Below are 13,959 nucleotides of genomic sequence, written 5' to 3' on the forward strand. Positions count from 1 at the left end.
AAATGTGGGTGATACTTAGAATTTAGAACACGTGGTTCTAAAAGACGAGGTAAGATGCACAAGATTGTCGATCGAAGCTTATTTTACAAAATACGTATCAGTCACAGTTTACAAGTTAATTTTGTACGAGAAACACTCTCGTAGCAGTGCGAGTCAATGAATCAGCTGACGAATCTTTATTTCTATTTTACTCACATTTTATATTTCTTTTTCAAATTATGTTGATATCTCACGTATTATGTTGTAATTACACTGTGTAACAGGCATCGTACAAATACTTGTTACATATATTAGGAAGGGCGTTATTTGAATATCGATTCGTGTCTGAAGTCGTAAAAACCTTGTCTAATTAGTCAGGTTACTTGAATCCAAATGACTTGATATCAAGTGACATGTCAAATGAAAAGAAGAATAGAAAATTGAAAGGATATTTGAGGACAACTAACTAACAGATTTATGCTCGAGTTGCTTGAATTCAGATAATTTGACTAATCTGAACAAAGTTTTTAACTTGCAAATTTAGATGAAAAATAATAATCGACGTCAAATTCATTTTAATTAATTCTTCGACGAAAATATGTTCCACGTCATGAGACAGCAATTAACTTCAGCCCTTCCGATGCCAACACTTCGATTTTCGCTTACCTTGCTAACCATGTTGCTGTCAGGGAACACGTTGATCGTCATCGGTGTCGGGTTTTTCGGTTCTTGGCCTTCCTGCAGCTCCTCGTTCTGTCGCCAGAAATAGTCCATGTGCGGCACGTCGAACCGTGCCGCGATGCTTGCGACAATTCCGTAAGTGTACGAACTCGAAGGACCGAAGATTGCTGCCACACCCTCCTCCAAAAGCTCACAGGCTGCAATGTTAAAGCGTGTTACCTCGGCTTGTCCGGTTCACCAAATTGCATCTTGTAAAGTGCACGAACGAGGCTATCTTGGAATTGGCTGCGGGACGAAGACCACTACGTAAGTTGCTATTCGAGGGAACGCGATAACCATGATGCTCCAGATTTGATAAATTTTGATCAGGTTAAATCCTGGTCATTTCAAGAGTATGCGTAGAAATTTTACATTTTGTAAGCACGGCACAAAAATGAGGAAAAAATAAAATAATGGTAGAAAACAAAATAAGGGTAATATTATTATACTGAATATATGAATTTTAATAATTTCCTAATTATCTTTAAGATTCGATTCATCTTAATATCGTAACATTTATAAATGACGTTTTGTATACAATACTTTAGTAATTAATGAATTTTTGTATTAGAATCCACTGAATTTTGTTAAGAAACATGAAATACTCTGAAACTTTTGGTCCTAATTCAATGACTTTGAAAATGTGTATAATTTCAAACGAAAGTTAATTAATATCTTATTCTTCGAATTCTTCGATATAAAAAGAGCGGTGCTCGAGAGATACGATCGTATTAAAAATAATCTTATTACGCGTTTCAATTTCAAGGAGACAACAAAAAAGAGAGAAACTATTTAAATATCGAGTTGCATCGCGAGGCACAGACGTCCAATTACGCTTTATTATTGCTCCACCTCTCGATCAGTTCTCTTCGCGACAGGATTTAACGTGAAATTTATCGCGTCGATCGGATTCAAGGAGTTCGATCGCAAGAAAATCGTAGACTATCTTACTCGTTAGATTCTGTTCGTTTAGCATCGACGATGCTCGTCGCGTTTCCTCTGCAATTAACTGGAATTAAACGTTTAAATTTCTCGCGATCGATCAGTCGTATATGTTCGCTTGTTAATTGGTTCATTAGCAGCTTTGAACCTTTCTAGTCAGCTGATTTTGCCACGCGGCTATCTCGAATGTAAACTAAAAACGATTCGTAGTAAATGTACTTCCATTTAAAAGTCTTCCTATTAGGGCAGTTATTATAAAGCATGACTCATAATTTGTGGTTGAGTCAGGGAGATTCTATATGACTTGGAATAAAGCAAAAATCGAGGGTAATGAAATTCGTTTGGAGACTCAGTTTGTGAGAAAATCGAGTTTGAAATTTTAAATTCTAGTATATGCGAATTTAACTAATTTCCAATTGAGTAGGAGTGGCTATTTGATAGCAAGTGGTTCTATATACGAAAATATTTGCACCAAATTTAATTACTTTATTTGACAATAAAGAAAATATTTGATGCCAAATTGTGTAATTAAAAATTTGTACCTTACAAGAAATACAAAGTTTCATTAGTCCTGTTTCAATCTTTGAATTTTTATGTTTCAATCGTGTTTTAATCGTAGAGTATACATTTAATATTGAAATAAATCAATATAAACCGAATACTCTATTAAAGAAACAGCTAAAAACTTATTAGTTTATGTGCATAATTATTAGAAAATTCTTAATCTAATTTGATTTAATTTAATTTTTTCGTCAATTTCCTATCCCTTTAAACAGCGTAGGTGATCGGAGATTAGGAAATACCTATGAGCAGTATGACTAGTATGTGCATATATATACATATATGTATGTATATATATATATATATCATATATATATATATATATATATATATATATATATATATATATATGATATATGTATTGAGTATTCATACAAACCAGCAGCGGCGGTCCTGAAGCTGTCGGTATTAACCTCTACCTGCTTTATGATGGACTCCAGCTCGAATGCGGGTGCGACGTGCTCGAATTTCGTCTTGTATATCGCCGATTGAAACGCAGCTATGTGCTCCTCATCGCCTGCATGAAAGATTGCACCTGACAACAACAGAAAACGTGACGTACCATTCGACTATTTTACCGGAGTCATTACTGGCAGATTATAAAGTTTTTTTTTTTAATTTCGGAGAGATTGGACAAGCATAAGATTATAAGGAAATAACATAATTTCAAAATAATGTTTGCCGTTTAATATTTCTAAAGATCGCTATGAGATTACCGCTCTAGTTTGCCAGCCTGTTGGTATCTTGGTGAATATAAAGTGCGAATCTTGTTGCGTCTCAGGGACTGTTATTCGGGCGTTGTTTATAAATAGTATAAAGGAAACTGGGTAGATTGTGGTTTCATTTCAATTATGAGTTTCTTAGAAATTAAATTTTCGCTGTGAGAGAAGTGGCTGAGAACGAAATTTTTCAGTGAACATATATCCTTACAATTGTGAGGAACAAAATGAAAAGTAGAGTAGCCGTAAAGTAGGTTAACTAGAACATCAAATTTTACGATATCGTAATTCTGCAGTTTGCAATTCGATTCCCAGTTTTGCATCCGTATATCAGCCATCTGACAATTACGAACTTTTGAAGTAGACGCGATGAACGTCGAAAACAATTCAATCAAAGGCAGAGTAATCGACTCACGTCAGGATGATCAATACGAATCGAAGGACAATCGAATTGATTGTTTCGTGAATGGGATATTAATATTCCATGAATAGCAAGATCAATTTCTCTTCAATTATCAAAAGTGTTTCGATTACCTATATTGATTGTGAGTTATGGGACTTCGATAAATCATAGAATGCAGCAAAGTTATGGTAGTTGAAAAATCGACAATTCCCTTAAGAAAACATACAGTTAGCAACCCTTTAATATTGTCACGTAGCGTAAATACAATTTTACACGTCATACAAACGTGTCCTTCCACTTCGTTCAAATTCAGCAAACTAGAGCGACGAAAAATCAAGTTGCCTGCATTTACATTTGATCGGAAGTTGCAGGCAGGAAAAGGTCCCCAACCCTCGTCTGACAAAGCCGACGTCGACGTTTCTAATTAAATTCCGGCAGCGTGAAACACGGGATCGTTTCGTGGCGACGCGAACGAATTTTCATTCGACGAAACACCGGGGAACGATCGCTTTCTCTCGCAAGCGTTTCGACGTCGTTTCAGCCGAGGAAGACGACGACGACGACGACGACTTTCGAACTCGCTCGAGCGTGCCGGCGAAAGATTGGTCGAGATCGCGATGGAAGGCAGAAGCTTCGACGAGATTGGACAATTTCTCGCCGGTGAAATCGCTTTCTTCCGGTAGAAATTCAACGACGTGCGAGTGAACGCCAATAAAAGAAACAGAAGTTTGAATTTATCCCGCCCGGCTGCTCGAGATCTACGGCTAATTCGTGTTAAATCGTTCTTCGTGGTTTCGATCACGTTGTTTGCTATTACTTCGTGTCTCGAGATTTCCTCTTTTCAAGTGAAAGGTAATCGATACAAAAGGATTTGGGAAATTTTCTGTGAAAATATAGGAGAATGATTGCAGTCCCTTGACAGGGTATTAAAATGACGAAGAATTTCGAACGAGCAATTTAGAAAACATTTCTTTACGCTGAAGATGCATACATTTCTAGCATCGAATGTAAAGAAAGGAAATGCGTATTGTTAACTTTTTATAGGAATAATTGTGTTAAGTATGATGATGTTTAAGATGTGAAATTTATACGACTATATCTGACTACTTGCACGAGCTACAGTCTTGTCTAGCATTCATATAACCCTTTCTCCGGGCTGCGAGAGTTGAAACGTACAAATTGTGAAAGGATTAAAATAGTATATTTAAAAGTTCAAATGAAAGAATAATTCTTAAAGATATTAATAAAGTCTCATTTATTTCTAAGATTTGTTCGAATTTCTGTAAGTGTGATAATATTTATGAATGGATATTTATGAATTTGGTCGAATGATAATGAGCATAGTAGATAATCCGTCAGATAATCAGGTACATCAGGTAACAAAAACATAAATTTCCAGGACAATGTAATATCTCAATCGATACGATTCAACTCTTCCTTCAGCCATAAAAAAAAGAGAAAAAAACTAAAAATGTTGAACAATTTTTAAGAACATGTGTACGAACGATAAGAACAACGAATATTAAACATCGCTAGGATTATTCTAGTATCTATATTGGAGTAACTTACGAAAAATTGTATAAATGTGATAATTCGAACGCTGTAATATTTCAGCAAGATTCCAGTAGCGTGTGCCTTCTATTACGTTAGCGAGTAAATCGCATTAAAAATATTGCGCGTCAGCAAGTACAAGTGGAAGCACGCGTCAACGCGGATTTTCGCGGTAAAAAGTCAGAACGCGTAGTTTTCACGAAATAATCCAAACAGATGCTCAGTTATATGCCTTCTGTTTTAAAACGAGATTGCGATATTGAATTCTGAATTACGTATTGTAGTTCGATATATTCTCATCGTTCTCTCATTCACATTCGACGACTGATCAGTTTGAAACGTATAAAATTTTCGTAACAATACAACGTTCACAAAGGACTAGATCAATTGCCTGTGTGTATCTTTTGTTTCATAGTGGCACCGAATAAATTCGTAAAAAGCATTGGAGACTGAAGAGATACGAAAAAAAACAGTGGAATGTCAAAAAGAAACGTAGCGACCAAATATTTTCGACGAAATATCAGTCATTAATTCGAATCATTTAATGTTTCAACATCGAACCAGACAAATTTCTGTATGCATAACACTCAGATAAATCTCGTTTCATTAAATATTTTCGATTAAAACGAATTTATTAAGCCCGTTTTTTTTCTTTCGTTATTTGCTGTTTCGCTACGATTGTCACGGTGTTCCGATTGAAATTTTCGCGCAACCGATACCAACTTTAATCGAAGCACCTACAGGCTTGATGAAAAATTCTGTATAAAAGAAAAACGGCGCCACTGCGTCGATATCGGTCTTCGAAACGCGCTCATTCGTGTTTCACGAATTTCGAAAATACTTTAACGCTGATACATTTTTTACAGGCGATCAATTTTTGATATACAGTCTTGTCTACAGATATTAAAACATTTACTGATTTCATACGACGATTAATTTGCGTTGCGAAAGTTTCAACTAAATTTGTTCAATAAATCTAAATGTGTATGTAAAATAGTTTAAAACGTGTATGGGGTAAAATAGTAACAAATATCATAATAATACGAATACTAAAATTAATTAAAAGCGGTGATCAACAAATAACAAATATAGGCAAAGGATTAATTTTATCATATCAGAAACCGATGAAATTAATTATTATTGTAATATTGAATACGGGTTTTGTACAATTTAACGTTCCGGAAATGATACAAATTCTTAAACCCTTCAATAATTTCTTCTAATGAATTTCTAGATTTACTTCAATTTTCGTGAACCTATCGGTACGATACATACGTCATGCGATCGTTCGCATAATTTTTTCTATTTTTTACGCGTAATTTTATGCATATCCACCGACGAAGAATATCAATAACAAGCAGTGTACGTCGGTTTCACGGTCGAAACTATGTCCCATAGGAACGTTCGAAATCTATCGACGTTAATAATAAACGCGACGTTTAATGCATATTTTGTCATGCTAATTATATATTTGACATGTTACTGGATTGTTATGCACGCCCGCACGATCTCACGAGTATATAGAATAGGTTTGGTAAACGGGATCTCGACATCAGTCATGAAGATAATTTCAATCATTCAGCTAACACAGAATTACGCGGCGAACCCATCAGCCAGTGGTCAAACCTGACTGACTGGCAGCCCACTACATGTCCAGTTTCATATCGATACTTAGACACAGATTCCATAATCTCCGGCCAACTGTGGTGATTCGACGCCCATGATGGGATTACGCCGACAATAATGGCTCCTGATTGTCGTGAAATCAATAAGTGCTGGTGAATTGCCGCGTTTAGTGTTCCCAGCAATATTGTTTCTACAAGAAGAATCGTTAAGATTCGATTTTCTATCGGGTTTCGAAATAGAAGACGAATCGAATGTCAGTCGATTGAGAATTCTCCGATGTAATATGTGGCCATTTATATGCGGCAAATCATGCGGTAGAAATTCGTAAAAATCGTAATAATCGCGATAGAGAGAACGATGAAAAGTACGGAGATAAATTAAAACGAAAATGATTTTCGGTTATCGCTAGATCGTTACATAAAAATGTGAGATAAAAGTGAGGGAGAATTGGTACGATTATTTTTATGATAACTCGATCTTTACCTTGTGTTACGTGCGCAAATAAAAATTGCGGCAATAGAACGTAGTTATATATAGCGATAGAATAAGCATCTTGAAACAATTTTGTGCATTTCCCTTTACCGGCTTATCCGCTTTGACCGCCGTGTTTCTTTTTTCTTATCTTGTACTTAACATGCATAGAAATTTCGACGATGAATGTTGATATTCAAAACAGGGTGCCGTGTTTGTTCTTTCCTTTTGGTGATGCCACGGCACGTGGGTTCGATGTAATCTGATTTCCATGAGATTAAAGGCGTTGCAAGGAGCATGACGAATCGAAAACCTGGATACAATCTGTCTCAATTTGCTGGGTTAACATTGCGTTCCTGAGTCATATGGCGCCGTAAATTCGAGCCTGTGACACGAGGATGGTGAATGGTCTGGTATATTGCGAATCAATGGAACGTGATGCTTCTTCGTTTAACGAACTAGACATTTACCGTACTATCATTAGAGAGAAAAAGATGGAAGAGAATTAATTAACGTTTATTAAATTTCACAGTAAATGATATAGGGATTTTATTTATTAAACAACCCAAACCGGTATCGTTCATTACGATAATTTGAAGGTGTAAAACTATAATAACATAGTAGAACAAACAATAAAATAATAGATTCAATAAAAATATTATTTACAATAAATAATTGCATTAAATTCTCGACAACTATTCCTATCGCTATGAAGATAGACATGAATTATTGTATGTATTACAATAGCGTAATCATTTCTAGTAAATTATTATTAATCTCCTATTTCCTCAACAACTTTGGTCTTTACATTATATCATGAGAAATTTATTATTCTACTCCAACGTTAATCTGTCATTTTACGTATACGATGCTACGTACACGATATTGACTTTCTGCATGTTACACTCATTGTTTGATCACATACACTTCAATTAGCTGCGACACTAACATGTCATACCAAACTGGTTAATGCATCATGTCTTCTTGAAGTTCTCCGTTATCAATACCTTACTTGAAGCCTCGACACACAATCACTTAAGACTAATTTATTATAAATTAAATGAAACCCAGAGATTGATCGATAATGAGAAATAACTCGAATAGCTTCTAAAATTCATTTCAAGAAATTATAGGAAAATAAGTAACGCATGGATTCATCGCGAAAAAATTTGTCGAATTTTGCAACATCCATTTTCAGTACAATTAATTATGATGGGCAAAATAAAGATTATTTTTAAATGTTTGAATGTAGACAATAATCTTCATGCTCCTCTTTAGGTGTTATAGCTACGAATATTCATAATTGTCTATTATTCCCAATTAGATATAGTTTCTAGTGAACTTTTAAATAAATAAATTGATAGATAGTAAAGATAAACGTTGCTTATAATTGCAGAAGGGTACATACGACTTCTAGATACCATGTACGCTTTTTTCACGAAGTGTTACAAATTATTGCAATTTATTCTATATTTACAATAAATATTGGGCCTTCGTCTGATTTTTAACTCGCCATGGAAACTATTTTTTGAGAATTCATTAACCGTTTCAAAGCACGTATTATCATTTTTTGATAAAAAAAATACTACACAGTACATCTTTATCATCCTTATAAATATGTTAAATATTATAAACTCATTACGAGAGCGATTAATGAAAGCAACAACCCCTAAATCTACAATCTAAACACGGTCGAAATTATTATGCAATCCAATTAATTGTCAGAATGAGTTAATTAGCATTTATTTACACCGGTGCGGTGTGGCGTGTTGGAAACACACCGCGGGCCGACCGAAGCATAGGAAGAGGCTCTCGCAAATTCAACTGCTCGTATTTCGAGCCGATGTGTCGGTTGTTTCACACGACTAGAACCTAAATGCTGTCGGTATTACACGGAAGAAAGGATGGTTGCGTGGTTGCGGATAAATCCAGATTTTCGACGATTAGACACAGTCGACGACCAGGACGGGACGCAACGACCAAGCTGCATACTGGCTCTACGATAAATGTGAACTTACTGGAACGTCTTAACGTCTCGGAAATTGTTCTCCAGCAGCTGTGGTCAACCAAGGAACGAGCAGCGCTACAGGCGAATTGTAATTGTAGTCGTACTGTGCACAGAAGATAACGTAAGTAGACGGGAGAGAGTCTCTTCGAATGAATAAAATACATCGTTCTTTGTATTAGTGGTAATGACAAAATCCGCGATTACTTAGTTGCCAACCCAATACGTGTCTAGTGAACACAAGTGACAAGTGACGAATTTTTTATGTGGGAAGCTTCGTTTGTCGTTAATATAAGATGCGCTGATACAAGATTGTTAAAAAATTGTAAATATTCTTCATCTTCTTATTATGCATCGTTGAACAGTAATTTGTCAACTAGGAACACTAGTGGATTGATAAATTACAAGTTATAGGCTATAGACTTTGTTGTTCGTATTTTACTATTTTATATCAAATAAGATAATTAGATAACTTGTTCGCAAAATTTACTACGAAATTGCAGTTTGTTATATCGTTAAATTTGTAATGCAAGGAGATTCTTTAATACCTATATCTTGTAACTTGAGACTTCTAAAGTTTCATAGACAAAGAGTACTCGTATCTATTATTTCTATCGTGGTTCCCTTAATGAAAATGTAAAAATTGCTTCGGGAAATCATTACAAATAATTTACGATAACGAAATATCTACCGTTTGATAGTAAATTGAATTTTCTTCAAGACTATCCGAATAGAAGAATGGCGCATCAAATGGAATCATTTTTTATGGATTCGCATTAAATTCTACACGTGCTGGATGCTTTGGGTGGATATCAGTCGAACGAACGTATCGTTCAGTGATCGATCATTCGCTTTTCCTTCTCTCACTCTTTTATTTCGCTGAACCTGCTCCATTCGCCTTAATTCTATTACGATTGACCCAGAATCGTGAATCAACCTGGAATCGATTAATTTTGACCTTGGATCAATCGACGATATATCCTGTCTGGGTGTGCAGATATTTTCGTAATGAGAAACTCGATAAAATTTCGCCGAATTCATGTAAAACCTCGCTATGGATAATTGAAATGATAACTTGGATAAATTAAATACAATCGACTGATGGAGAAACATCGTTCGTCGAAACAGAACGAACAATAAATAATGAAAGTTAATAATATGTGTGAAATTTCACCAACGAAGTATGTGAATTTAATTAAAACGCTGTTATTTTTTCGCTCTCCTCTTGGTATCAATATGTAATGATCGGTTATGAATGAATTTACGAAACGCGATAGAAAATTCGATTGGTTGGTCGTCGAGTGCTTTTAATTTATTAAAACGGAATGTTTTTACTAAATTAATTCGTTAAAACACTGCCGGAACGTGATGGCTTTAAAATTTTAGCTTCTTTAATGTATTTTCGACCGAACCGGAGACTGCAGTAAATATTTGATGAACCGGAATTATAATTCATACAATTCCCATTCTATTGTTAAATACCGGGATTCTCGGCCGTGTGTGAATTAAATAACAAATTGTTAATTTACCCCATTGTTATCAAACTTTACAAGAGGACAAAAGCAAGAATCTTCACAAGGAAAATAAAATGACAGTGCCGATAATGCGGAATTAATTGAATTCCGAAATTATCCTGAAAAGTGTGACTCAGCGTGTTCTTACACTATACATAGTCTCTACACGTATAGTCGTTTGTCTTTCAAAATAGAAATAGTACCTTCTCGAGATTCGATTGTTTCAAATACCAATGCGCAAGTACTTTGTTCTGGAGTTTGAAATCCGCTTGTACAATATAATCTGAATACTTTGCAAATATAGAAAATAAAACATCACCTCTTATGAATAAGGGCAACTTTCCCGTCGAACGTATTAACGACTTTTATCTTTATTTTGAACATTAATAACAAAGAAAAATCGGCAGAAAATTGATTTTTGCAAAATAAAGGGAGAACAATGGTGGTCTTTGGAACCACAATATCCCGAGGCAAACGTGAATTTCATTCACTGTTCCGTTTGACCCGTCTGCTCGCAAAACGAGCCGTGGCACCTAGAAACTTTTCCATTCGAAGGCGAGGCGTTTGCAAGCGCCGCCACCGTAATCGAAAACGGAGCGGCGGCTGATCGATCTGCACCCTTTGTCTTCCCTATACTTTTGCCGGGCGAAACTTTCATCTCCTATCGCGTGATAAAAGTTCGGTCCAGCGACGGGCGATATGGAAAATCGATGTTGCGAACGTGACGTGTATTCGGTTGGGAAAAATCGACTAGGAACCCCAACCGATGCACCTGTCGAGGACTGACGCCGTTCAACAGGTCTTGCGAAAATTATCCTCCGTGTCAGTCAAACTTTTTTGCAATTATGAACGTTGCTTCATATCTCTTTGATATTCTCTTGGTTATAGTGCAATTGTAACGAATTAAGTTCGATATTTGACGAGGGAGTGTCAAAGAAAGAGATTCATTCCGGGAAATCGTTCATAAATGTGTATTAGGATAGCTACTGATTTCATATGAAAAACGATAGTCTAAATTAACTCATACGATTTTTGTTTTAATATTATGGATACGTAATGATATCGTCATAATACTATTATTTGTAATTACTACAAATAATAATTTTTCTATCACGCTTACACTGAATAACAATAAATCTCTTGTTTTATTTTATTAACTTTTAATTGCACATATGTTAAAACAAGTTAGAATAGTCATTGTTATTTAAAATGAATGCACTTGGAAAATTTACTTCTTGTAAAATATATTAATACTCACTGCGATTATTTTGTATTATACTCGTAGAGTATTTTTATGTGGCGAATATTCGGACAAGAAAAATAGGGCAATTTCATTTAAAGAAAATGTGCAATCGCATCTCGCCACCGTGTTTCGAAAACAAACCACGAAATCTACAAAATACACGAGGACAAACTTGGTTATACCGTCCTAAATAGTAAATTTTGTTAAATTATTGTTCTCTTTCGAACAAGAAGTTCTGTTCTCCGTCTCCTTTTTACAATAATAATTCGTCGCACATACGAGCAACCAGAACGAAAGAAAATAAAAATTTCTAACTTACTTTATAAGACGAAGAAATTAAAATTTTATTATGCCAAGGCGTCCGTACGAAGTCGCAGCCTTCATTAAAATGTTATTCAGTAATTAAACATTCCAAACATGAGTTTCATTTTTCTTCTTTCACTGTTTTCATTCGCCGCGTTAATTAAGCGAAATATTCGTACGGAATAATAAAAAAGGAAAGACGCGCGTTCGAGAAATGTATGTAATAAATACAAGGTAGCAAACATTGTGCGAACCGCGAACTATGAAACGAAATCACGCGCTTTTTCTCCATCCTAGTTTCGCCTGTGTCCTCGTTGATACGTTGCGTAAACGCGGATGGATCTTGGTGTCACGGTTGACACAGGTCCCGACTGTTTTTTCATCCACGGAACAATATTATTCCGTCCGGAAGAGCGTCTCGAAAAATCGAATAATCAATATCTACAACGTGATTCGCCATCTCTGTTATGGAAATCGACCACATCCGATATATCGTCTATACATATATCTGTACGTATTTCTATGTGGGCCATCAGCTTCCGGTGAATGCGCGACCCTCGTTAAATCGATTGAACATACGATGAAAATATTTGCGGTCAGTATCCGGTCCGCGTTTGAGGTTCGAAATGCGCCCTCCTGTCGATTATTTTACTTTAATTCGTTGCAAAAATCGACCGAAATTTAATTATTAGAAGGATGTCTCCGCAAAAGCGACGAAACTCTCTGACCGACTGATTTGATTGCATTCCTTTGTGTGTCTAAATATATATATTAAACACATACATATAGTAGGTTAAAAAAGAAAAAAGAAAGACGATGACAATGTTTGATTACTTTAGGCGCTTCGTACAAGATAAATGGCTTTCAGGAGGGGCGAAAGTTGTACCTTTTCTAGTGTCACGTTGCGTATACAGGGGAGAAAGTAACAAGTCATTAAGAGGATCTGGCTTCGTTCAAGTGCAAGAAAAACTTCAGCAGAAGAAAGTGAACTGCTGTCAACCTTGGCTCAAGAGTTCGCACGTGGAGATAAAGTTTCGTGGAAACGACGATACTGCTTCACACGTGTCACCATATTTTATAAACGTCTTAATGAAAAGAAGAAACTTCGTGTATAAGTGATACTAGATTTTCCTTTTTGATCTCCGATTCCTATTTTGATATAGTTTATTTCGCCTGACGAAAGAAGTGTAAAATTATTTAAGACGTTTTAATCTTGCTGTATCGTAGGACAGTTTGCAAGTAGTTATTTTGTAAAAGATTTTAAAGTGTTTCGCGCAAGTATCGTTCTGAAGATTATAGAAGACAGATCAGTTCCAGAGTCACAAAGGCGGAAAGCGACCAAAGGATACGGATCTTTTGTTACCTCTGATACATAATCTACGACGCAAGTTAACAATTTGCGGAGCCGGCGGGTTTACGACTGCATTAAATTGCAACTACATCGCTTCCTGAACGAGCAGAGAGTTAACGGCAACCTTTATGGCATAGTCCTTCGTTTCAGTTGTACGTACAGCCCTCTGGTGATAGCGAGAACTATACGGAAGTTTTCTAAGAAAATTGTCTCACGTCCTCACACGGTTGGCCGTTTTTCGTTCCAGCCGGAGGTGGTCGAAGAAATTGAAAATAAGCGAGACGCCTTTTAGCTGTCGCTGCTGGCGTCGACTTACACTACTTTAAACTTCTTGATGAAATGCCATTGCCATCACGAGCAACGTCGCTTTCATGAAAATGGTAATTTAAGGTTTACATATGTTCGCTAACGCCTTAAATTTTGAATTACATCATCTGTTTGTTGTTATTTAATGCTTATACAAATCCAAATTTGTCATTACTCTTTGAATATTTTTTATGCTTTTACATATTGTTGTGCAATATTTTCCAGTTTCTGTATATTTTTCAGTTTTCCATAAATCCATTAATAT

General features: G+C 35.7%; 1 protein-coding gene across 2 annotated transcripts in view; it reads right to left on the bottom strand.

Annotated features, from left to right (window-relative positions):
* LOC117215762 (glutamate receptor ionotropic, kainate 2-like) overlaps positions 1-13,959 on the bottom strand; it is a 73,562-nt gene that overhangs the window by 22,112 nt on the left and 37,491 nt on the right. For both annotated transcript variants that reach the window (XM_033462228.1, XM_033462227.1), the window contains 2 exons: positions 2,582-2,737; positions 646-857 (listed from right to left, as the gene is read on the bottom strand). In XM_033462228.1, coding sequence (XP_033318119.1) covers positions 646-857; positions 2,582-2,737 — 368 coding nt within the window. The remainder of the gene's footprint in view (positions 1-645; positions 858-2,581; positions 2,738-13,959) is intronic.

This window comes from Bombus bifarius, unplaced genomic scaffold, assembly GCF_011952205.1.
Source record: "Bombus bifarius isolate JDL3187 unplaced genomic scaffold, Bbif_JDL3187 scf7180000009790, whole genome shotgun sequence".
Lineage (NCBI taxonomy): Eukaryota > Metazoa > Arthropoda > Insecta > Hymenoptera > Apidae > Bombus > Bombus bifarius.